General features: G+C 57.7%; 1 protein-coding gene across 2 annotated transcripts; it reads right to left on the reverse strand.

Annotated features, from left to right (window-relative positions):
- Window positions 1–974: 974 nt before the first annotated feature.
- Window positions 975–17,106, reverse strand: SELENON (selenoprotein N). Of its 2 annotated transcripts, XR_011649721.1 has the most exons (13): window positions 16,896–17,106; window positions 16,050–16,167; window positions 12,570–12,703; window positions 9,486–9,698; window positions 9,199–9,323; window positions 8,528–8,665; window positions 6,982–7,063; window positions 6,467–6,655; window positions 6,052–6,157; window positions 5,419–5,555; window positions 4,880–4,992; window positions 4,684–4,785; window positions 975–3,272 (listed from the first exon to the last, which is right to left on the reverse strand). XR_011649721.1 is itself a non-coding variant. In XM_058304079.2 (12 exons), the coding sequence occupies exons 1-12, from the start codon at window positions 17,073–17,075 to the stop codon at window positions 3,102–3,104; spliced, it is 1,671 nt and encodes a 556-aa protein (XP_058160062.1). In that variant the 5' UTR covers window positions 17,076–17,106; the 3' UTR covers window positions 975–3,101. The 2 variants fall into 2 exon arrangements, 1 of the variants encoding a protein (XP_058160062.1); XM_058304079.2 differs by lacking the exon at window positions 5,419–5,555.
- Window positions 17,107–24,563: the final 7,457 nt, after the last annotated feature.

Raw genomic sequence — 24,563 nt, forward strand, 5'->3', positions numbered from 1 at the left:
CAGGGTACAAAAGGTTGGCTCAAGGACTCGAGAGGAAATGACTCTGTTAAGTGCTTTATGCCCCAGAGCTCCTCCCCTGGGAATCAGAGCGACACTAGGCCTTAAGATCTACCCCTGCTCAGTTCTTTTCCCCCCACTATTCTGCTTCACTTCTTCTTTTACAGGCTTTTCCTGAAGTGTATTTCCTGAAAAAAAAAAAAAAAAGTGTATTCTAATGCCTGTCTCAGGCTCTGCTTCCAGGGAACCTATTACTGGTTTGTTTTTTTCTTTTAAAGATTTATTTTTATTTATTTATTTATTTATTTAATGCCCCCCCCCCCAGTTGTCTGTTCTCCTGTTCTCTGTGTCTGTTTGCTATGTTTTGTTTCTTTGTCTGCTTCTGTTGTTATCAGGGGCATGGGAAGTGTGGGCGGCGCCATTCCTGGGCAGGCTGCACTTTCTTTCGCGCTGGGCGGCTTTCCTTATGGGTGCACTCCTTGTGCGTGGGGCTCCCCTACGCGGGGGACACCCCTGCGTGGCAGGGCACTCCTTGTGCGCATCAGCACTGCACATGGGCCGGCTCCATACGGGTCAAGGAGGCCCGGGGTTTGAACCACAGACCTCCCATGTGGTAGACGGACGCCCTAACCACTGGGCCAAGTCCGTTTCCCCTATTACTGGTTTTAACTTCAGAATTTTTCTTAACACAGAGCACCAGGCAGCCACAATCCACTGGCTACAGTTGGCACAGAAGATGCCATCTCTGCACTGTATCTTGTAGATTTTCAAAATAGTGAGCTCTCCTAGTGGGTACACCACTTTAGGCAAGTCATTCAAGCCCCCGGATGGCAGATAATATCATCCTCACAGGCATTCCAACTCAAATCTTCCCCAGCCACCGCTCTCTTGCCCATCTGCCAAGTCAATCCCAACAGGGCAGGCAGTTGATCATGGAAGGACAGAACTGAACAATGTCCTACTCAAAGGAAAAGCACTTAGAACCTTAGTCTCCAATTTTATTATAGGACATGATGAGGACAGGGAAGGGAAGTGGCAAAGGGATGACAAGAGGGCAGCTGGGGACCTCACCTACCAGGCACCTCCAGGCACCATGGGGACAGCGCCAGGCTTGGGATGCAGAAAGCCCAAGCAATCAGCGCTTTGCTGGGAAAATGGGGCAGGCCCCAAGGCCCAAGGACTAAATAAGGAGTGGCTCACTGTGGAGGAGACTCTCCATGAGGGGAGGGGCTTGCTGGGGGGTGGTTCCTTCACTTACACCTGGTGCCTAAGGAGATGGCAGAGACTGTGAGAGGCTGGGCTGCCCCGCCTCCCTATAAGGGGTAGGGACAGCACTGCCTTCCAGGACAGAAAGAACCTGGCTGGGCTTGCTCGCTCAGGCCTCACTGGCTCTGAAGAGATCAGAGGGGAATGAGACATTTTGATTTGTGAAAGGCTTTACACCTTAGTGAAAACAGTCAGGAGAGAGATGGGTGCCGTGTAAAACAAAATGTTCCCAAAACAAAAGACATGGGTTTTGGAGTGACAGTGGGATTGAATCTGGACTCTTAACAAAGTGACCTCGGGCAAGTCCCTTCACTTTCCTGAACCTGGGTTTCTTCATCTGCAAACTGGAAACAATGAACACTTACCTCACAGGTTTGTGAGGATTCAATGAAAAAATACACATAATCTGAGCAAAGTGCCTTAGATGGAAAAGGCTCTTGGTAACTGGCTACTATTATTGTACTTTGACACAAAATTAAAGATAAGACTGGCTGTGAGGAAGCTTATGTGGGAATCCAAGGGCTGGTGGGCAGGGGAGCAGGACAGCTGGGAAACGGGGAGCTCGTCCTCTGCCAGGTTGTGGGATCCCTGGCCTGGGGGTTGGGGCACCTGGCCTGGCTTCAGTGAAAGCCCAAGAGCCCCTCAGGCACCTGAGTGGAGGACAAGGATGGTGTGGGGGCGCACTGGTCCTCTGAGGGATGTTTTTAAAAAGCCGGAGAAGGAAGAGAGGCCCATTTCTTCCCACAGGTGCAACTGCAAAGAGATCGGGCTGGATCCATCTGGGATTTCAGATCCATCCTTCATGCGGCGGCTGCTGGAGGAAGCCAGCGGCCCCTTCCTTCTCGGCATGGGGCTTATCAAAAATACCTATAAACTGTGAGAAAGTTCCCATAAAAACACTTTTCTGCACGTATAAAAAAGAGACTGGCCATGGTCAGTGGCTGTGGGTGGGGACCAAGGTCCCAAGAGTGACCAAGGACAGTCACCGGCCACCCAATGATGGACGAGCTGGTCGGGGTGGCCGACGGCCGGGACGGCTGGCTCTGGGGGAGGCTGTGTTCTTTGGCTGGGCTGGACTTGTGCGAAGTTAGGTCTGAGGAGAGGGGCGTTCCCGGGAGCCCTGGCTCCAGCAGTCCTGCTGTGACCCTGAGCTGGGGTAGGCGGTGGGGGTGCCTTGGTCCTGGGCCTCGAGGGAGGCGTCTCCCTCGCTAAGAGCAGAAGTCTACTTCAGAGGAAACTTCCCCAGACAGTTGGCCTCCAGCAGGTCTGGAGCTCAGGGTCTGGGGTCCCACTGTCAGGTCAGGCTGAGTGGCCAGCCCAGGCATGGGGAGCAGCAGGGGGTGCAACGTGATTTCCTCTTCAGGAGGGGAGTGACCCTGGTTCCACCCAGAGGCTCCGGACGAACAGGAGTGGTTGCTTCACAGCCCGTCCCCCTGGCTGGGACTTCTTGATGCTTCTTTCAAGGGGTGGTGTTCTGAAAATAAGGGGAGGGGGTGGCCCCATTCTCCTTGGGATCCACTCTTCCCGATTTTTCAACCTGCAAGGGCCTAGACTCTGTGCTCTGTGAGGGTGACGGACGGGAGCTCATCCAGGCCCCATTTCAGGGAGTCCACCCAGCTTCCAGGCCAGCTGCGTGGGCAGGGCAGGTGGTGGCAGCTGGAGCGGGACGTCATCTGTCAGGTCAGCCCAGGCACCCCCTCGCCTACCCACCTGGAAGGGCGTGAATTCTGAAGTGTGCTGAGGACCCCGAGGGCTCTGGGGTGGGAGGGGCAGGAGTCCCGTCCCCAGGCACTGGGAGGCCTTCCTTTCCGGATCCTGCCTCCCGCCTGGCAGGCACACTAGGGCTGGAGGAGGGGCAGGCCTCGCCGAAGTCCCTCCTTCAGGAACTGCATGTAGGTGGCCGTGGACGGGTCTTCAAAAGTGGACGAGAAGCTGAAGACGTTGCTCTCGACGTCCTCGGGCTTCGTTGAGGTGATGTCCAGGAAGTGGTTGGCATTGATGTGGTGCACCTGGGGGCAGGGGTGGCTGAGGAGAGCAGCGGGAAGGAACCCCACCCAGGCTAGGACCCTCTCCTCTCCCTGCCTGTTCCGGCTCTCTTGGGACAAGCAGCCCCTCTTGTGCCTCGACCCTCCTGGCTCTGAGAGGGACTGCCCCAGGCAGTGCGGCCGTCAGTCCTTCCCAGCGCCCGGCAGGCCCTCTGACCACAGGCCTCTCCCACATCTGCTCCACTGGTGGAAAACATAATCTGTCTCAGTCCACCTTTTCTGCTGTCCCCCCCACTCCCCACCTGCATGACCTCTCCTCTGTTCCCCTGATTCCTGAGCCCCATACTCCTATCAGGATGCCCACAGCACTTGGCGGGCTGCCTTCCCCGCTGCCTCCCCTCCAGCTGGTGAGCTCCTGCAGGGCAGGGCCTGGCACAGGGCAGGGGCCCAGGGAAGGGACAAACACAACCAAAGAGCAAATGAGTGTGCACACAAACACATCAGCAGGGTATGGGAATGCATGGCATGCCGGAAGGAGACCTCAAACAGTCCTGTCTGCTCATCTTGTGGCCCCAGGGCCCTGCCATGGGGCAGGCACTGAACCTGGACTGGCTGACTGGCTCCCCGTCAGGTTCCCGACCTGCCACATCCAGCTCTCATCACCCTGAACCTTGGGCAGCAGAAGCCTCCTGGCTCGTGCCCTCTTCCTCTCCTCCGTGCCAGCCCCAGCTCTCACACCTGGACTGCTCGTGCCCTGAGACCCTGGGAACCTGACCATTCTCCTATAGCCTGTGGTCCCACCACTGCTTGGGACTTAAAGGGTAAGGGGCAGCTTCGATCAGGCAAGCAGGAGGTTCCGAACCTTACAGGCCTGCTTTCAAAATCAGCTGCGCTTAACTGCTGGGCAACTTTAGCCATGTCTCTGGACCTTTCTGAGTCTGGCTTTCCTTGATTGTGAAATGAGCACTCCCGGTCATCTCTCCCCCAAAGCTGCTGTGCAGGTCCAAGAAGGGGGCAGCTGGGAGTGCTGTGTAAGGGACAGATGGGGTCCTGAACCTTGGCTCTTTGCGCGTCACAGGCCTCCCTCTCCTGCATTCCAAGACTGGATGCAATGGCCTGAGGCCAACCTTCCCTGCCAGATCACGTTTCTATCCCCCAATCCTATCTGTTCTGAGGGGGATGCATGGACTGTGCCTACTGCTGTGTAGTCTCCAAGTGCAGTTGTGACCACCCTTCTCATGGGAGCCTCCCAGTGCCTGTAGATGGGGATAACTGAGGCTCAGGTTGGTTAAGAGGCCAAGTCAAGGCCAGGTCATAGCCAGAATGTGGCAGAGCCAGATCAGAGCCTTCTGAGGTCTGTGGACATGTGCCCCGGGCTGCGCCCTCTGCCCCGTGGTGCCTGGCCCAGGGCTGGGTGCAGGTGGCGGGGGCCTACCACGGTGCCGTTGGGCAGGCAGATCATCATCTCCACGGGGAAGCTGTACTTCTCCAGGTGCAGGCCAGCCAGCTTCCTGAGCGTCGGGTTCTCCTGGTTGTTCTGTGGGGACAGTGGGGCACGCTCCTGAGGCCTCAGCCCTAGCACTGTCCTGGGGGCTCTCGTGGGGGCTGTCCCTGCCTACCCACCCACTCACCTGCAGGTCTTCCAGCTCCTTCACCAGGGACCAGGTGCTGACGAAGCTCTTGTTGAGGAGGGCGAGGATGGGCGAACTTTCCAGGACGGTCTCCCGGAGAGTCCGCCCTGAACCTGTTTTAGGGAGAGGTCGAAGTCGAGGTCAGAAGGGTGACCCATGTCTTACTGGAGTTCCAGTCAGCAATAACCTTGCTTTGGGTAAACCTCATGGACTGTAGAAGGGACTCTGCATCCAGGTGAAAGAAGAGATTAAAGAGCCTGCCGTGTGTAGGAGCTAAATAGATGGAGGCTGCAGTTAAGACTATATGGGCATCCCGGGCTGAGATTTGGAGTGGGAGTCTATCTGGCCTCGGGACGTATAGACAGTGACAGCGTCTTAAATTCACTGAACCCTCTGGGCCCCAGGGCCTTTGCACAGACGGTTCCCCCTCCTTGACAAACTCCTATCATCCTCCAAAGTCTGTGTAAATGTCACCTTCTCTGGGTCTTCCCTGAGCCCACCTCTCCTGCCATCCTGGACTCGCCTTGTATGACACTCACACTTGAAATGAGTCACTCGATGCCTGGCTTCTGCACTACAGTGTGCACTTCCTGAGTGCGCGGACCACTTCTGGCTTCTCCTTGCAGGACTCCCAGCACCCAGCCTTGGCCTTGGCCCAGCAGGTGCCAGGATAGGTCTGCCAAGGGAATGCGGAGGACACAGGCCTTGTTTTACTTTATCCACTGCCGGACATCCCCAGAGGGTTGCCCCTCGAGGCCCCAGGTGAATTTTCTGAATAAGGGGATGCAAAGCAGGCGTCTGACACTCCTCTCTCCTATTTGTGTATGACTCTAGAGTTCACAAAGAACTTTTACCTCCATTCTCACAACTCTGGGAGGTAGGTATGCTAGCCCCCTTTAACTGTTGAGAAAACTAAGGCTCAGAGAGTGGGAATGACCTGGCTGAGGTCTCTGGGTTGACAGTGGCTGAGTTGGGATTGGAATCTTCTGTCAGGCTCTTCCTATACACCTGGTAACTTCCTCTGGGCTCAGCACAGAACCCCATAATCCCTCACCCCACGCCTAGCCCCGGAGAGGTCCCAAGTTGCTCTGTTGTCTCAGAGCCTCCTGCACCCCACAAGGGGTGGCGTCTCCCTCTCCCACCCTCCTTTCAGTGGGCCGGGGCCCCCTCACCTCAGCAGGACTGGTCGTCCAGGGCCCCCCACAGCAGGATCGAGTGCACCAGCTTGCTGTCGGCCTTGGCTCGGTCGAAGGCCTCAGTGAATGGCAGGTAGGTGACCTGGGGCCAAGACGAGACACGCTACTGTTGGAGCGCTGGTTCAGGGGCTCCAAGTGTACAGTGTAGGGGGTGAGGGGGACTGTGGAGCTTGCTGAGCCAGGGGAGGCCTCCTCCAAGGTCTGAAGGGCAAAGGGGAGGCTGGGGCTCCCACTGGCACCGGCCTGGCTGGCAGGGAGATACCTCAGCAGCAAGCCCTCATTCCCACCAGCTGCCCCCCCAGCCCCCAGCCCTAGCACCATGGAGTCTGACCTTGGCACCCCCTCCCTGGTGGCTTGTCCTCACCCCAGCCACCTGCCCGCCCCACCTCACCTTCTTGAAGGGGTACATGGCCACCTCCAGGCGCCGGGCAGCCTCTTCCCAGCTCAGCTCCTGCTGCCACTTGATCTCCTCAAACACAAACTGGAGGGGCTCCCCCGAGGGCAGGCGGCTGTCAATTACGTTGCCATCCTCGTCCAGGATCACGGAGGGAACAGAGGGGCCCATGGCCTCCAGCTCCATCTGGGCCAGAGGTCGGCGGTGAGGGGTACCCAGAGCTCGGCCAAAAAGCCCTTGAGAAAACCCTCCTCATGGTGGCGAGGGGGACACTGTGGCCGGGGAAGGGCAGGGCCTGGGCTGGGAAGACGGCGTGAGTCGGGACAGAGCCAGCTGCCTGGCCAGGGCTCCTCACTGGCTGTCTGGCTTGGGCACTGCGTGCAGGAGCAGGTGGCTTCCCAGAGTCCCACGGGGGCCAGTGACCTCAGCCTGCTGGGAGCTGTGCCCTCTGCCCTGGGCCTCGGGGCCAGCTAGTTGAGCCCTCCTTCCTGCCGGGCCTCCTCCGCACTCACCTGGGGTATGTAGCCGATGTCCACCTCCATGTTGCTGCTCTCACTGGCCCCGTACAGCCACTCCATGTCCACGTTCAGAGACCTGGAAGGGGGGGGGGGCGGTAACAGGAGCAAGAGCAGGTCACCACCCTGCTCAGAGCCCAGGAAGCAAGTGCCAGGCAGGGTCTGCTGAACATGCAGCACCTGGAGGCTGGATGCAATAGCTGACCCCGAGAAGACGAGCCTCCCCAGGACTCTGCCAGCCCCCTCCCACCCGGCACCCACCGCCGCCCAGCTCCGTGGCTCACTTTCACACCCACGCTCAGGCCCTGACAGAGTCTCACATGTTGTGTGACCCTGCAAGGCAGAGGTGGTCGTGCCTGGCCGAAGGACGCTGAGTCGGCCGAGGGGAAAGGGGTGCCGTCCCCGCACAGCCTCCCTGCTCCTCTCCAGCCTCCAGGCCGCTGATAGCACCTGGTCGGATCGTGTGCGATTCTCACATCTGCCACACGGGGGACCCCCAGGACTGACGACGACCACCTCCACCTCGGGTGCCTCTGGAGGGGCCGGCAGTCCCAGGGGCAGCTCCTTCCCCCCACCCCCTCCCCCACCCCTGTTCAGCCCCCCATCTCATCCTGTCCAGGATCCCTGCATCCACCAGCCGGGGTTGGAGGCCTCCTCCCTGGCCCTGCACCCAGGCACAGGGGCTGGCTTGCTGAAGGGTGGGGCGGGGGGGAGGCATACGGCACATTCCTCCCCTCCTCCTCCCTTGGCCTGGGACACCCCTGCCCTGACCAGGGAGGAAGAGGAAGCCAGGAGGCATGCGGGAAGGAAGCAGCTTTCCTTTCCTAGGCTACCCCACACGGCCCCTCACTCCTGCTCCTGAGCCAGGCCAGGGGTCAGTCTCCCACCTGGCAGATGAGGCAACAGGCCTGGGGGACTGAGGGGGCCAAGGCCTTGTCCACAGCCACCCATCCTGGGGTGCCAGGGCCTCCTGGGTCAGGTGGCCGGCCCCAAGCAGGCAGGGAGGCAGGTGGCTGGTCTCCAGCCATCGTGGAAGCCCTCTGAGGCTCCACGCAGCCGGTGCAGACTGGGCGGGCTGCCCCCAGGCCCTTTGCACATGCTCTTCCCCCTGCGTGGCTGAGCCCTGCTCATCCCCCAGGTCTCCACTTAGATGTCACCTCCTGGACCCCAATCAGCTGGGTCCTTGCCCACAGGCTGGCCTCCCCCTAGGGTGGCATGAGTGGGCTGTCGTTAGGGGGGCATTTGAGGACTGTCTGCCTGTCAGCAGTAGGAGGGGGCTGCTGCACGGGGCTCTCAGGCTCAGTGTTGAGGGCCAGGTACACCCAGCACCCAGCAAAGGCTTGTTGGGTTGAAATGGTCCCTCTCTCCAATCCCTGCTGTCACCTTCCTCTTGGGTGGAGAGTAGCAACTCCAGGCCCTTCACAGGAGGGGGGTCGAGGCCCCTCGCAGGAGAGGTGGCCCCGGAAAGCAAAGGGAGAGTGGACTGAGAGGCCCTCTGGAGCCCAGGGGTGGGGTGGATCGTAGCCGGGTGCCAAGCTCCCACCTGTGGTTGGGCACGAAGAGCCGGAAGTCTCGGACGTGGGTGGCGTCTTTGGAGAGGATGATGTGACCCGTGAACTGGCCAGGGGAGAACCAGAAGGGGAAGTCGGGCGGCTCGCTGAGCTGGAACTCGGCGTGGATCCTGCAAGGAAGGCGCCCGGCTGGGAGCAGGCCTCCTGCTGAGCAGGAGCCCACCCTCCGCTTCTTCCCCCAAAGGCTGGGAATCCAGGGCATGAGGCCAGGCAGAGGTGTGGGGCCGACTGGGCAGGGGGCAGAGAATGGCGAGGGGCACAGGGAGAGGGATGAAGTCCTCCCGAGGCTGCCCGTCCTCCCGGGCGCAGGCCATGCTCGCCTTCCCTGGAAGCCTAGCCTTGCCCCTCTGCTCCTACAGCCTCTAGGCGGTGTGTGGCCTCATGTCACGATCTCTAGGTGCCCCCTTCCGTGCTGAAGACAGTCGCCGCCACCAGCCCCGGGCTAAGCACCTTCCACACCTTCTCCCTGAATCCTCACACACCCTCTGAAGAAACCGAGACTCCCAGAGCCAAAGCTGCGTGCCCACGGCCACAGGGGCTGGGGGCTCGGAGTCAGGACCCTCCAGCCCGTTGCCTTCCCCTGGTGCTCTGGAGTCTCCAGTCCGGGTGGGGGGCAGGGATGGGCGCTGCGAGGACCACTCACCGGAACATCACGGTGTAGTAGAAGTCGCTGATGGCCGTCAGGCAGGCGACGGCGCCCTGAGGGGCAAAGCGGGTCTTCACGAAAGGCCGCGGGTGGAACATGCTCAGGAGCCGGTGGATGATGACCTGCGGGGGGTGGGGGGTGGGGGGAGGGGAGACCCCCAGGTGAGGGTCCACCCTGGTCCCACAGGCCCAGGACAGGTGGAGGGGAGTCCAGCGGGGAGGCAGGAGAGCGGGGAGGCAGGAGCAGACAAGCAGGGGGTCGTGCCCGGGCCGGGCTGCCCTCACCTCCTTGCCCTTGGGGGGCGGCGGGTAGAAGCGGTTGTTGGACAGGTAGCCGGTGAAGACGCTCAGCTCGCTGGGGATGATCCACCAGGGCTCGCCCAGCTCCGCCTGGCCTCCAGGGGGCAGGAAGGGCCGGAAGTGGCGAGCGGCAAACACGGCACTCGGTGAGGCTGCGGATGTCCAGTTGCGGAGGCCGGACAGGGCCAGGCGGGAGACCTGAGGCAGGGGAAGGCAGAGCTCTAGGGCACCCAGGACCGTGGTTGTGGGGTCTCCTGTCCCATGAGTGGGTGAAGGTCTCCCTCAAACCCTGAGGCTGAGGAAGCCTGGGAACCCGCTGTCCTTCCGAGGCCAAGTGCTTAGAGCTACCCCACCAGGGCCAAGGCCCATCTCAACCACCCCCCCCCCCCCCAGGCCCCTGTGACCCACTCAGGCCCAGCCCCAGGCCAGCGCAGCTTGCTCAAGGCCAGGGAGCTGAGGGCAGCCAGAGGGGCCACCACAGGACTGGAACGGGGCGCTCAGCAGGGGGCTCTGACTGCTTCTTCCCTCCCCTGCTGAGCCCGTCAGACTGGCCCACGTGCGCCTCCCCCCAGACCTCCACATGAGCCCCCAGCCCCGGGAGCCCCCGCCCTGCCCCTCCACCAGCCCTGCTCCCCTCCCCCCACGCCCCTCCAAGTCTCCTCCCTGGGGGCTAACAGTCCCTCCAAGGAGGTCAAGCTTGGGTTTGGAGCTAAGTCTGATGAGGGAGGCTAGTAACCATCTTTTGGGTGAAACCTGTGGGCTAAGAGCGAGTCCCACCACAGAGGAACGGCAAGGCAGGAAGCAGAGAGGGCCTCCCTCCCGGGCAGCCTGCCCCCCACGGGCTGCGCACCCTCGGCAAGGGCCTGCCCCCGCCGCCCTCACGGTCACTGCGCTGACCAGGAGAGAAGGCGCAGCAGGGTGGGGGGCTGTCCATGCCCCGGCCTGCAGCAGGGTGGGGCCCGGGGGTGGGCCGGGCCACCTGCGAAAGCCCCACGGGAGGCTTCTTCCTGCCTCTGTGGGTGCAGGCAGGAGCCCTGTCCCTGAGGTGCCAGCAACAGGGAGCAGCTGGCACCCCTTGAAGAGCTGCAGGCTCCCCCTCTCCTCCCCGCCTCCTCGGCTCCAGGCTTAGCATGAAGTGGGAGGTGGAAGGTGGGTGGTGGGAGGTCCGGGGAGCTCCACTGGGTGCGACTCTACAGGCAGGCTCTCAAGCAGGGCCCAGGAACAGCTGAGCAGGGCGCTGGGGGGGCGCTGCTAGGGAGGAGCAGTTGGGGGTGCTGCTCGTGACCCGTCTCCCCACAGGAGCGCGGGGCGCCCAGGTGCCTGCCCCACCCTGCTCTTCTCATTGCTTTCTGGGGGGCTCATCTGCTCCCACACCTTTAACCGCCCCCCCCCCCCCGGGGCCCACCACCACCAAATCCACCTCCATCCCAGGCCTTTCTGTGGAAGGTCAAACCTGTGTTTTGACCCATTCGCTGGCCCTCTCCTGGCCGTCTCCCAGGTACCTCCACCTCGTCATGTCCAGATCGTCGTGCTCTCCCCACCAAGCGTGCTCCCCTCCTACAGCCCCCCTCCGGGCAAGCAGCCCCCAGGCACCTGGTCCTCTGCCAGAAGCCCTGGTCACCCCATGTCGCTGCGGTGGCCTCGCCCTGCCCTCTCTTCCCGCCCATCACCCCTCCACGCGAGCCCCTTTCTGTCCACCCCACTGCCGCCCCCAGCCTGCCTCCTCCTTCCCCCCAGCTCCTCTGCCTCCCACCTCTCCTCACACAATCCCCCCGCACCAGCTGCCCGCCTGGAAAGCGCAGTTCTGACGAGAGGACTCTCCTCTTTCAAAACCTGCTGTGGTTTCCCGCTGCCACAGAACGAAGCCTGAAGCCTGTCTAACAAAGCCCTTTGCGGCCCGGCCGCCTCCCTCCCGGCTGCCACTCCGCCTGGCCGGGATGCCCGCGCAGTGCCCCCCGGCCCCGGGTCCAGCCACTCCAGCTGGCTGCCCTCAGTTGGCAGCCTCCAGGCTTTTGCCCAGGATTCGTGACATTTTGGCTGAGCCTTAAAGGCTGGGTGTGAGCTAGGCAGGGAGAAGGTGTTCCTGGCAGAGGGCAGAGCACATGAGGAGGCGCAGAGCTGGAAAAGTGCATGGAAGAGAGGAAGAGAAAACAGGAGGATGGGGCAGGAGAGGGGACGGGAAAGGCAAGCAGGGTCTAAGGGTGCCAGGTCCTGCCGTGGCCTACAACCTTGTCCACAGGGTCCTAGGCGGGGGAGAGGCCAGTCAAGAGCGTACTGGCCTCCCTCCTGGAGGAGGGGGCAGGGACTGCCTTCTCAGGGGCCCTCCTCGCCCCCTGCCCCCCGCTTAGAGCTACCCCACCTCAGGTCTAGTCCTCCTGAGTTCAGCACAGCAGTGCCTGGGGATGCCCTGTGAGTGAGCCACTGGCTTCGCATCAGGAAGCTCAGGCCTGGGGGTGGGGGTGGAGGTGGAGGCTGCTGGGTGATCTTTGCAGAAGTGACAACCACAGTAAGTGAGGTGGCTGCATTTACCGGGTCTCTACTGCAACCAGAACCCCTCCTATCCCGGGGTCACCTGGTGAGACCCTCCTCATCCTTCATCTTGTCAGATGTCATCCCTCCAGGAAGCCATCCTAGCTCTGCCATCTGGGTTAGAGGCTCCTTCTTGTCTGTCCTGCCTGCCTCATCAGACTGGGTGTCCGGAGCTGGGACATACGCTGGACCCCCTGGGCCTGGCATGGGGCCTGGCACAGTGGGCAGGTGGGAAGCAGCGGATGGGGTGGGAGTGGGGGAGGGCAGCAGATGGGGGAAGAGAAGGGGGAGGACAGCGGATGGGGTGGGAGGGAGTGGGGGAGGGCAGCTGATGGGGAAGGGAAGGGGAGGGCAGTGGATGGTGGTAGGGAGGGAGTGGGGGAGGGCAGCTGATGGGGAAGGGAAGGGGAGGGCAGTGGATGGTGGTAGGGAGGGAGTGGGGGAGGGCAGCTGATGAAGGGACAGGGAGTGTCCCTGAGGATCTGGGCTGCGTCTGTGGTCCCATCCGCAGGCACCCACCCAGCCCCACCCTCAACTCACCCCCAGGAACCCGTCTTTGCTCTTGGTCATGGTCTCGGGAAGCAGAGGCTGGAACCGCGCCTCGATGGTGAGCGTCTCCTCACTGGGGTCTGGGGGCAGCTCCTCCTCCTCGAAGCCGGCGGCAGGAGTGGGCCCTGAGAGGGACACATCCTGGAGTAGCGCAGGCTGCAGGGACTCACTCACCTCCGAGCGTTCACACTGGCCCCAGGCAGCATTTAATAGCTAATCACCAAAGCACAACTGGCACTTCAGTTTCACATCAGGCCTGCAAAGCAGCTAACAAAATGGTTTAACATTTTGTAAAACCAACTGTTTTACAAAAAGAGCAAGAGGAAAAGGCTCAGAGAGGTGAAGTGACTTGCCCAGGGTCACAGAGTTAGGGAGTCAGGATTCAAACCCTCTTTTATTCTAAACCCCTGCTTAACTGCGACACTCCACTGGGGGAAATTAACCTCTCCAAGCCCCAGTTCCTCAACTACAAAACATGTAATGAGTCACACGTGTAATGAGTGCGCGCACAGGCTCTGCAGTCAGGCTGACCCGAGTTCAAATCCCAGCCGGGTGCTCCTCAGCCAGAGGCTCTCATTATGAGGAGTAAAACAGATAATCCACATACAGTGCTTAGCACCAGGCCTGGGACAGGGTAGGTCCAGAGTAAACTTGAGCTGCACTGCTCTCCCAAAGTCAGGGAGGCACAGAGCTGGGCTCAGACTTAATTCTTCTGACTCTGTCCCACGTGCTGGCTCTAGAAAGGTGAGGCCCAGCTGGGCCCTGCCCTTTGTTCTCTAGACCAAGCCCACGAAAAATCCAGGGCCAGGCCCACCCAGCGTGGCATCAGCAGGCAGCTGCTTCTCCCAGCAGCTGGAATCCCCAGCACCAAAGAGAAGCTACTTGCTAGGGCTTGGAGAGGACATACTGGGCCAGGCCTTATCAGCCCAGTCCCTTGCTGAGGTTGGCTCCATTTCCTGGGCTTGTTAAGGGAAATCACTCAGCCTCTCTGGTTTTCCTACATAAAAAATGGAGACAATATTATTGGTCTCTGTCATGGAGATCTCATGAAAAGACAAACAGTTGCTCAGAAAGGGAGTTCATCAGGGGAATCGAAGTACTGAACAAAGGCAAGAAACTGAATCGGGCTATCTTTGGTGTCATAGAAAGAAAGGAGTGAGGAGACCTGCCTTCTCCTGATTTTCTGGGTGGCTGTAAGTGACACTTTTCTCACTGGGGCCTGTTTCCCCATCTGTACAAGGAGGGGCTAGACTGGCAGTAGTTTAGAACTTGATTTCTCAGATCTCTTCTTGCTCAGACATCTGCCAAGTCTATGATCTTTGAAGTGTAGAGGGAGTAATTAAGGAAGCTTAAGGGAGCAAAGAAGCCTATTTCAAAAGAGATGACTAATAGAGACGTGGGGCCCTTCCACGCACATAACGGAACAAAGCTGTTCTCCCAGGGTCCAGCGCAGCTCGTAGAACAGACAATGACTGGTGTCTGTTGACTGACTGACTGACTGAATGCCTTAAAACAGGGGTTCTTAACAAGGGGTCTGTGAGCTTGAACTGAAATTCAAAAAACATTATTTTTGTGGGGGGGTGTTGGTGCAGGTGTGAGATATTTAATAACACACAAGACAGTGTGGACTTAATAAGGGGTCCATGGTTTCCACCTGACTGGCAAAGGGGTCTGTGGAACAAAAAAGGTTACGAACCCCCGTATTAAAAGCAGTTCTTAACCAGGAGTCATATCAGAATCACCCAGGATGACTTTTTAAACTACGGATGCCCAGCTGCCACCTCAGACCTGCTGAATCAGAATCTCAAGGAGCTGGAATTAGGACACTGTGCTTTTTAATGAGCTCTCCCCAGCTGTTCCTGATGTAAATCCCTCTTCTAAAGAATCAGCGTAATTTCTGCATTTGTAAGTTAATGCAGCAAAACTTTCTGAAATAGCAACTTGGAAACCTTGGAGGAAGGGAGCATTATGAATGTGCAGGGTTATTAAGCTGCATTGCTTATTCAATTATTTTACTGTTATCACAGATAATTATTAAGAATGATATGCAGCATTTTATAATGCTTTTGTTATTTAATAAAAATTTTTTCCCCTGATTTATAAGTATTATCTGAGCTTTGTAGACAATAAAATTTTTAAGGTGTAAAGCAAAAAATTAAACACACACACAGTTCCACAAACTAGAGAAACTATTGCCTCTGTTTCCTGCTAGGCCTTGGATTTTTTTTCTCTAAGCCCTCTGATTTTCCAGCAGCTGGCCCAGTTTTGCACTACTGTGGTCTAGGTGATAAATGAGGGAGGAATTATTCTCCTCTAATGGAAAGGATTTATATGGAAAAAAAAATATTAAGTGTCCCCAAGCCCAGTAAGCTTTGTTAACGTGTCAGTATGAGGGAACTCTTACTCTCTGGCCATAAAAAAGGAAAAGGAAGCAGCCTGGGTGGAAGCTCAGAGAAGTGAATGCAAAATAATCAAAGAGGTAAAAGGAAATCCACAAGGGGATGACCTGTTTACCTGCCCGTCTGCTTTCATGACAGAGCTGACAGCCACCAAGAGACACACACAGCCGCTCCAGCAAATTAGCATTTTCCATCTGACCTCCCTTCTCTGGTGGTGACAACGGGTGACTGGGCCAGCAAGAGGCTGACCTACCTGACACTCCGAAGCCCAGAAAGCCCGTCACGGTGCACTAGCGCAAATGCACCTGAGAGCAGCTGGCCTCTCTCACTCGCCTTTCTCACCTGTTGACTCACTTATTCTGGGCAACGTGGGTAACAAGCAGGTGCCCAAGATCCTAAGCTCAAGAAATGTCACAAGAAGTTGGAGGGAAATGGAGGTAGAGGTTGGGATGGTGGGCAATAAGAGAAGCATTTTATAATTCATTAGAATGTTTCAGCCCCTCATCTTTAAAAGATAAAATCGCTGGTTTTGACTAAGCAAAAATGGATAGCAAGAATGGGCTGAGAATCTGACGGTAACTAAGCAGTGTGTAATATTTAGTAATACCAGGAATAGCTCCTGTCTATCAATGCCCTCTACACATCTGTTTCCATCCATGTCTTTTCTCTAATCCTCAAACCAGCAGGGCCCTGGAGCCAGGCGACCCAGGGCTAATCCCGGCCAGCTCTATACCTTCCTGGCTTGGGCAAGTTGGTTAAATTTCCTGTGCCTCAGTCTCCCCGACTCCAAACATGGGTCTCGTGATAGTTTCTATCTCACGGGCTATCGCGAGGATTAAAGAGAGAACACACTGAAAGTGCCTGAAGCCAGTCTGCCAGGGAAGAGGTGGTAGAGGAGGGTCGGCTAGTATTCTTCACAGGTGAGAAAGAGAGCTGAGGAGGTGGAGCGGCAGCTGGCCCAAGCCGCCAGCTGGAAAGTGGCAGAGCCCAGATGGGTCCCCCACGCCACCAACCCGGGCTGCCCGGAAGCCGAGGGCGCTGCCCCGGGCCCCTCCTCCGGCCTCTCCTGTACCTGTCAGCTTCTCAGCAATGGGCTTAAACTCCTCAGGGCTGACGTACATATCCCCGTCAATGTCCAAGGAGGAGAAGAGGAAAAGGCCCTCGGTCCCCAGGGCCTTCAGCGCCGATTCCTGCTGGGGAGGAGGGGCCCAGGTGAGCGCCAGTCAGAAGCCCTGGGCTCCAGGACCCCAAACAGGCAGTTGTTTCCAACCCCCCGTGAGAGCTGAGGGAGCAGCTCCGCCACCGTCTCCCTCAGGCCTCTCGGTATCTCCCAGGCCATGTTTCCAAATGTCACCTGTGCACTGCCCCAGCGCCCCCAATCCCCCTTCCAGTCCCTCCTGGTGTCTGCTCCCCTCTGCGCCTTCATCCACCGCCCCCTCCCAGTCTGTCACCCCTCCCTCTGTCCCCTGCTGCACTCTGTTCTTGCACCCACTGTCCTCTCCTGTCTCCCTCCGCACAGTCCCAGCTGCCCTGCCCCCCTTCAAGGCTCTCTCGGGCAACTTTACTCTGTGCCTTCCAGGGCTGTCCACCGCCCAGGTCACCCCCTGGACTGACCCCCCAGCGGCCCCAGTCCCTGCCTCACGCTGGGCCAGTCCTCCCAAGGTGCCCCCCCGCGTCGCTCCTCTCCCAGGTGCCCCGCTCCACCCCTCCCCCACCCCTGCCCTGCGCCACGCCCCCCTCCCCGCGGGTGGCAGGACCTTCCGCCCCCGCCCAAGTCCCCAGCCCCGGTGCCCCGTCCCTCTGCGCGCCGGCGCCGAGCCCGGCCATCCCCCGCCACCCACGCCCCGGCCCACCCCAGCGTCCCCGAGCCCATCGCCCGCGCCCCCGCGCCGCGCCCCGGCCCTCCGAGCCCGCGGACCTGCCGCGCGGCCGTCTGGGCCTCGGCGTGGCGGGCGTAGGCCCCGGCGGCGGCGGCGGCGGCGGCGAGCAGCGCTCCCAGCAGCGCCAGGGCGCGGGCGCGGCTCGGCGCGGGCTCGGGCGGCGGCGCGGCGGGGCCGGGGCGGGGCGGCCCCTGCCGGCCTGGCCGGGCCCGGCCCATGGCGGCGGCTCCGCGGCGGCGGTCTCGGCGGCTCCGGGGCGGCCGGGGCGCGGGCTGCGGGGCCGGCGCGGGCGCGGGCGGGGCTGGGGGCGGGCCTGGCGGGGCCTGGGCGGCCGGGGCGGGGCGGCGCTGGCCGGCGCCGGGTGATGCGGCCGAGGGCGCCCGGGCCGGCCCGCGCCTGTCGTGGGCGTCACGGCACCCACAGCCTTGGTACGCGGTGGGCGCTCGATAGGTGCAGAACGCATCCAGAGAGTCCACAAAGGAATGGCCGGGGCTCCCCTGACACGGCGCCCCCCACAGGCCCCCCTCTTTCCTGGAGTCCAGGGCGGGGGTCGTGCCTGGCTTGGCTGTGGCAGCCCCAAAGCGTAGTGAGCTCAGTAAGTGGCGGGTGACTTAAAGTCATCTTGCACCTGGCGCCCCTCTCTGCCTCCCCAGCCCCTGCTTTCCTGCCATCTCTGTGCCTCCTTCCTGTATTTCAGTTTCCCAAACCTGACCCAGGCTCTAAGTCCCATCTTGGCTGGCAGAGGCTGGGGGTGGGGGTGGGGGGAGGTGGAGAGTGGGAAGATCCCCACCTCCTGAAGCTTTATGGGGTGGGGGTAGGGGAAGGGCCTCAGGGGGTCACCAGGGCCTCTGGGCACCTCTCAGCAGGTGTGAGGGAGGCCATAGGATGGCACTGCCCATCCTCCAGCAGCTGGCAGGTACCCCACTCACCATCTTTTTTTTTTTCACACTTTTTAAAATTACAGTTAATAGATCACAAAGAACGCTACATAAAAAAACATAAGAGGTTCCCATATAACCCACCCCCCACCCCCCACCCCCCACCCCATCATTTTTGTAAATTGTATTTTTTTGAAGATATATACATTATGCAAAAAACGTTACATTAAAAAACATAACAGGTTCCTGTATACCTCCCCACTCACCATCTTTATTTATCTCACCCATTTTCCAGTTTCTTCAGTCGTCTAGGAGGAAACATATATATATATATACATATATGTGTGTGTGTGTGTATGAACGTCCAGCCCCTGTTCTTGGTGTAGCTGGAAGGCCATCTCCACGCTCATCAGGGACGGCTAGCTACCTGCCTTATTTGAGGCCACGCAGGTGCCTAGCGTGGAAACCGTCACGCCCTGGACCTGACGCTCCTCGTCTACACCGCAGAGCCATGAGAGGCCCTCAGGATCAGGAGGAGCTAGGCCGGGTGGAGGCTGGCCGGGTGGTGTGCCAGGCGGGGCTTGGCGTGCGGCGGGAGTGACATCTCCTGAGAACACTGCGGTTGTGAATGGGAGTGGGTGGAGTTTGAGGAAATATTTTCATGTCTGTTAAGACCCCATGAGCCTTCAGTTTAGGCCCAGGCTCCCTTCCGTTACCTCTAGGCTCCCAGACCCCAAGGGGCTGTCTCTGAGCTTTCCCAGGAGAGGATGGCAGCTGCCCGGGCCTCTGAATGTGCGCTCCACCCAGAGGAGGGTGGGCCTTGGGGGCCACTAACCCAACCCCCAGCCCTTGTTCCCCAGCCAGGCCCAGAAGCCAGAGGGGATCTAACCAATACTGAACACCTACTATGTGCTAAACTCTGTTGAGTGATTCGCCACATTGTCTTATCTTGTTCTCAAACCACCAAGTGAGGATGGCTTGCCTGTTTTTTCTTTTAAAGAAATTACAAAATTTTTAAAAAAGATTTATTTATTTTATTTATTTCTCTCCCCTTCCCCCCCACCCCAGTTGTCTGTTCTCTGTGTCTATCTGCTGCATGTTCTTTTGTCTGCTTCTGTTTTTGTCAGTGGCACGGGAATGTGTGTTTCTTTTTTGTTGTGTCATCTTGCTGTGTCAGCTCTCCGTGTGTGCGGCGCCATTCCTGGGCAGGCTGCACTTTCTTTCATGCTGGGCGGCTCTCCTTACGGGGCACACTACTTGCGTGTGGGGCTCCCCTACGTGGGGGACACCCCTTGCATGCATCAGCACTGCGCATGGGCCAGCTGCACACGGGTCAAGGAGGCCCGGGGTTTGAACCGTGGACCTCCCATGTGGTAGACGGACGCCCTAACCACTGGGCCGAGTCTGCTTCCCAGCTTGCCTGTTTTTAATTAAGGGCCTGTGCTCTGATCTACCTGAGCCCAAATCTCTCGTCATCCTACCTCCCCAGCCTCCCTGAGGATGGCCCCGTTGACTCACCTCTGCCACCACTTCTGCCCTCTGGGAGCCATGGAGCCAAGGAGCCACAGCTCCACGTGGGCAGGGCCTGGCACATGGTGGGGACTGCGGTGTCTCTTGAATGAATGGCTCACAGGGACCTCGAGTTGTGGGCCCACATCCTCGGAAGAACCCACCGAGGGCCTGACATCTGGTGTTGGCTTCCGAAGGCTTCCAACTGTGCCACTTCCAAGTCATTACCGCTAATGTTTGGGAACACCCTGCACACGACAGATGCTATTAGAAAACCAAAATCCGTTCTGTCAGGAAGCAAAGCTAACAGAGCACAAAGCAGGTTAGGAGGGGAAGATTGATGAGTCAAGGCCCCTGGAAAATAAATGAGGGAAGTTTTCTTGGCCAGATTACTTTTATTTACGACACCTGCTTTTTGTTAAAGACACAGACACTCGTCTCTGCTGCCCGGGGCTGAAGACATGGGCTGTTGGGGATTGGGAGGGGGTCAAGCAACGTTTTGGGGGACAGAGGACGGTTACAAGGCGTGTGGGTCTGTGAGTCTCTGGGAAGGGATCCGTCTGGGGGTCCAGCTCTGGGCATTGACAAAGGAGCTTTCCCACAGGGGTGGGGGTGGGGGTGCCCTTTCCGGGAGGGTTTTTGTCTCTGAACCAAGAACCTGGTCAGGGCAGGGCCTTGATGGATTGGGGGGTGCAGGGTGCAGCGAGGGGTGGTTCTGGTCAGGGGCTGCCCGCAGGATCTCTTTGGGGCCTTATTTCTAGCCCCCAAGTGGGCTAGAAATCCCCAAGGATGGTATTTGGGAATTAGCAACAAAGAGAAACTACACCAAGATAAGTGACACGCCGCCAAGTCCTTGAGGTTCTCACAGGTTAGCAGGGAAAGGCTCCTTCATCGCACAGCAAATACTGATGGAGTCTGCTCTGCTCCGCCGGCGCACTGGGATCCATCGGCGAACAAAACAGGGTCCGCTCTTGCAGGAGCCCATGGCCCACAGCGTCTGCCCTCTGAGAGCAGGATGGCTGGGGCAGGGGCTTCCTCTGCCTGCCAGGGGGGTCAGTCGAGGCTTCCAGAGCAGAGGTTCAGCTGGGCCTTGAGCTCAGGAGGGCGCCAGAGGACCCGGGAAGAACATTCCAGGGGGCGGAAGGGCGGGGGCAAAGGCACAGCGGCGGGAACTCCAGCGCAGAGCCGGGTGGAGTAGAGCAGAGGGGCGCGGGGCAGCCTGGCGGGAGGAGCAGGGGAGGCGGCTGCCGCTGCGGCTCTGACCCGCTCGGGAGGAGCGTGCACTTCACCCCGAAGATACCGTGGAGTGCTCAGAAGCTTCCGACTGCCCGGGAGGGTCCACCCCTGCCCCGCGGTGTCCCTGCTTCTGCCCAAAGGCAGAGGAGTTCTGATGCCCACGTGCCTGGCTGCACAGCAGGTGTTGGTGTGGACACTTCAAGCCAGCTCTGTCCACCCACGGGAGGCGGAGGCAGAGCAGGGCCTCGCTGCAGCCACAGCGCAACCTGTCCGTAAAACCCCGCGTTCTCTCTCTGGTTCTCTCGCCCTCCCTCTGTCCATCCCTCTCCCCCCCCACCTGCCTACCCTCTCACAGCGTCCTCTCTTTTATTGTGCTTCCTATTTCCATGGAGTAAACCCACCAGGGAAGGGCCTCCCTCCTTCAGGGGCTCTGCTTCTCTCCAGGTAGGAAGATTAATTATCCCTGCTGATAGGAATATAGAATGGTGCAGCCACTGTGCAAGTCTGCTGCGCGGTTCCTAAGGAAGTTAGATACACATCTACCATGTGACCCTGCAGTACCACTACTAGGTATATACCCAGAGGAAATGAGAGCAGTGACGTGAACAGACATCTGCATACCGATGTTCATAACAGCATTATTCACAACTGTCAAAAGATGGAAACAACCCAGGTACCCATCCATTGACGAATGGGTAAACAAACTATAGCATATACACACGATGGAACATTACTCAGCTGTAAGAAGAAATGAAGCTGTGAAGCATATGACAATGTGGATGAACCTGGAGGACATTACATTGAGTGACACAAACCAGGCACAAAAGGACAATATTGTATGACTTTGCTATTATGAACTAAATATAATGAGCAAACTCATGGAGTTTTAATAGCCAGAGTATGTCACCAGAGAAGAGAATGGAGAGCTGAGGCTTAATCTGTGCAGAATTGCTAAAAAGTTGTTTGTAAATGTTTGTAAACGAATAAAAATGGTGAATGCACATCACAGGATTTGTAATTAGTAGTGCTAACATGGGTATGATAGTGGTTTGTTTTTGGTTGGTTTTTTTTTTGGAGTGATGAAAATGCTCTAATATTGATTGAAGTGATGAATGTACAGCTCGATGATTATACCCAATACCATTGATTGTAGACTTTAGGTATATTGTATGGTTTATGAACAAAAAAAAAACAGGGATGGTTGGGGGGAAATACACTAAATATAAGATACAGACTATAGTTAGTAGTAGTACTTTGACAATGCTCTTTCATAATTAATTACAAAGGTTTCACAAAAACGCAAGGTATTTGTTATGGGGTGATACATGGGAGTCCTGTATGATGTTATGCATGTTTGCTTTGTAAGTTCACAACTTTTACTATATACTTACTGTTTATGTATGGTCACATATGAATGATATACTTCAATGAATTGTTTTTAAAATGGAAAAAAAAAGGAGGATTTTGAGAACACTTTGGTTCTGTCTTTTGGGTTTTCCCAGGGTCTAGAGCCCTGGGAGATGGAGGGTGATTTGCTCCAATCCCAAACTTGATCTTGTCAGCCAATGTGACAGGACCAGCATTTAGAGAGCAAAGTGTCACTTGGGAAAACTGAGGCTTCTGATGCCAGTGCAGGAGGACCTTTAGCATGCTTGGATCACTCATTTATTCAACAAATTAAGTACCTACCATATGCTGGGAACTAGGTTCCAGGAATCCAGTAGCAAAGAAGACAGACAGAGTACTTCCTTTCTTGGAGCTGAATATTCTAGTAGGGGAGAGAGGCGATAAACACATAAGTTATGGATAATGTTAAGTGTGAAGGAGTAAGTAAGGCAGAGCCTGTGGTACAGAGTGAACCAGGAGGGGGTGGGCCCCCTAAGCTGGGAGGTAACAAATCTATTGCAACCTGAATGGAAAGAGCTGCCAGCTGTATGAAGAATGGAGGGTCGAGGGTCCCAGGCCCAGGGCAGAGGGAATGGCAGGTGCAAAGGCCCTGAGGTGGAAACGAGCTTGGGGTGTTCAAGACACATGAAGAAGGCGAGGGGAGCCATGGGGAGAGTAACAGCAGAAAAGGTTGGCCGGGGAGGCGGGGGCCAGGCCATCAGGAACCTTGCCGGCCACGGCAGTGCGTTTCTTTTGGATGTGGGAAACCACAATAGGTGTAAGCAGGGGAATAGCCATGTGTGGCTTGTGTTTTGAGACCTTTCTATTAGCCAAAACTGGAAACGACCTGTGTCCAGTGATGAATGGAAAAATGGGATGTGGTACATCCACAGAACGGGCATTCCTAGGCGACGAATAGAAATGAAGCACTGATACATGCTTCAGCATGGATAAACCTCAGAAGCATTGTGCCAAGTGGGAGAAGCCAGCCAGAAAAGACCACGTACGGTGTGATTCCATTTATATGAAATGTCCCGAATAAGCAAATCTCTAGAGACAGAAAGTCGATGAGTGGGTCCCTGGGGCTGGGGTGGGAGAGGGGAGGCAGGAGGATGGGACCGGTGGCCAATGGGTCCAAGCCTTCTTCTTGGGATGATTGAAAGGTTCTAAAATTCGATTACGGCGATGGCTTCACAGCTCCGTAAATACACTAAAGGCACTGTACAATTGAAATGGATGAATTTTATGGTAGATGAATTCTATCTCAATAAAGCTATTTAAGAAAAAGACCTTTCTGGTTTCTGGATAGAGAAGAGGCTGAAAGGAGCAAGTAGACCAGGCAGACGGTCAGGCCAGAGCCACAGGGGCCGGGGCGCGGGCGGACGAGCTGGGGGAGGTGGAAAGATGCCCGGATGTGGTGAGGCAGAGTCAGGACCTGCTGGCGAGAGGAAAGACGGGCGTCGGTCTCTGTCCTGAGCTCGGGTAGCTGGTGGTGGCAGTCCCGGCACCGGGAAGCCTGGGAGAAGCCCGGGGAGAAGGCCCTGCTTGGCTCCCGGCGCCGCGGCGCCTCCCGGCTGTGCGGGTGGAGGGGCCTTCCTCGGGAGGGGGCTGCGGAGTCTGGCCTCTGAGCTGTGGGAAGGTGGGGCGTGAGTCATAAATTTGGGAGTCATCAGCTGACAAATGACATTTCAAGCCCCGGGATTCAGTGCGATCCCTGAGGGGAGAAGGGAGGACGCCTTCGGCCTGTGCGGGCCGCGGGGGCTGATGCGTGGCCGGGCTCTGGGGGCCGAGGGCCTCTGGCGGGGGCGCAGGCACAGGCCTGGGCTGGGATTCATTTTAGGGGTCACGTCAGGCTTGGCGAGGCTCTCATACTGTCTAGACAGGGAAAGAGATTTGTTTTGTGGGGTCAGGAAAGGCTCCTGGGCCCCTGCCTTCGTGGACAGCTTTATTCTCGGGACACCGGTGCCGAGGCCCTGGCTGCCGGCTGGAGTCACCCGGGGCCCTTGGCCAGGATCCAGTGCCCCGCCCCACCCCCGTCAGTTCAGGGACGTGGGGAGCATTTTTATACACTGCTCAGGTGAGTCCAGTGCACAGCCAGGGTTGAGAATCACTGGGCTGGAGCAAATTATTGGCTGAGTTTTTCTGTGTGAGATTCTGGCAGTGCTGAACCTTGAATGCCTAAATCCAAAAGAGTGTTTGCTTTTTCTACCCCTGTTTCCTTTTGCAATCCTTTTGCTCTCTCCTGGCTGGAGACTGAGGCTTTAAATTGCAAAGGCAGCTGAGTTTCACACAAGCTACAAAAAAATGAGTTTGACATTTGGGGACCTTCAAATGGCTCGTGTCAGGCATAGGCAGAAGGTGCTGGACTGACTGCCCTGGATTCAGCTCCTCGCGTCTGTTTCAAACTGTGTCCAGGGCCAAGGAGAGTTGGGGAGTTAGGGTGTCACCATCCAGGAAAACGGGGACAGGGTGGTCACTCCGATGAGAAAGGGCTGTGTCCCAGACTGCTTCTGAGATCTTTTATTTTATATACTCTGGTCTTAGTTGTGGACCACAAATGGGTTGAAGAGCACTTTATAATGATCAGACAAAAAAGCATGAGGGCCCTTATTATAGAGGAAATTGTTGTTATCTTGGGTTGAGACAGAGAAATGTCAGTGGAATTCTTATAATCCAAAGGCTCAGAATTGAAAAGTT

Source organism: Dasypus novemcinctus, chromosome 9, assembly GCF_030445035.2.
Source record: "Dasypus novemcinctus isolate mDasNov1 chromosome 9, mDasNov1.1.hap2, whole genome shotgun sequence".
NCBI classification, from domain to species: domain Eukaryota; kingdom Metazoa; phylum Chordata; class Mammalia; order Cingulata; family Dasypodidae; genus Dasypus; species Dasypus novemcinctus.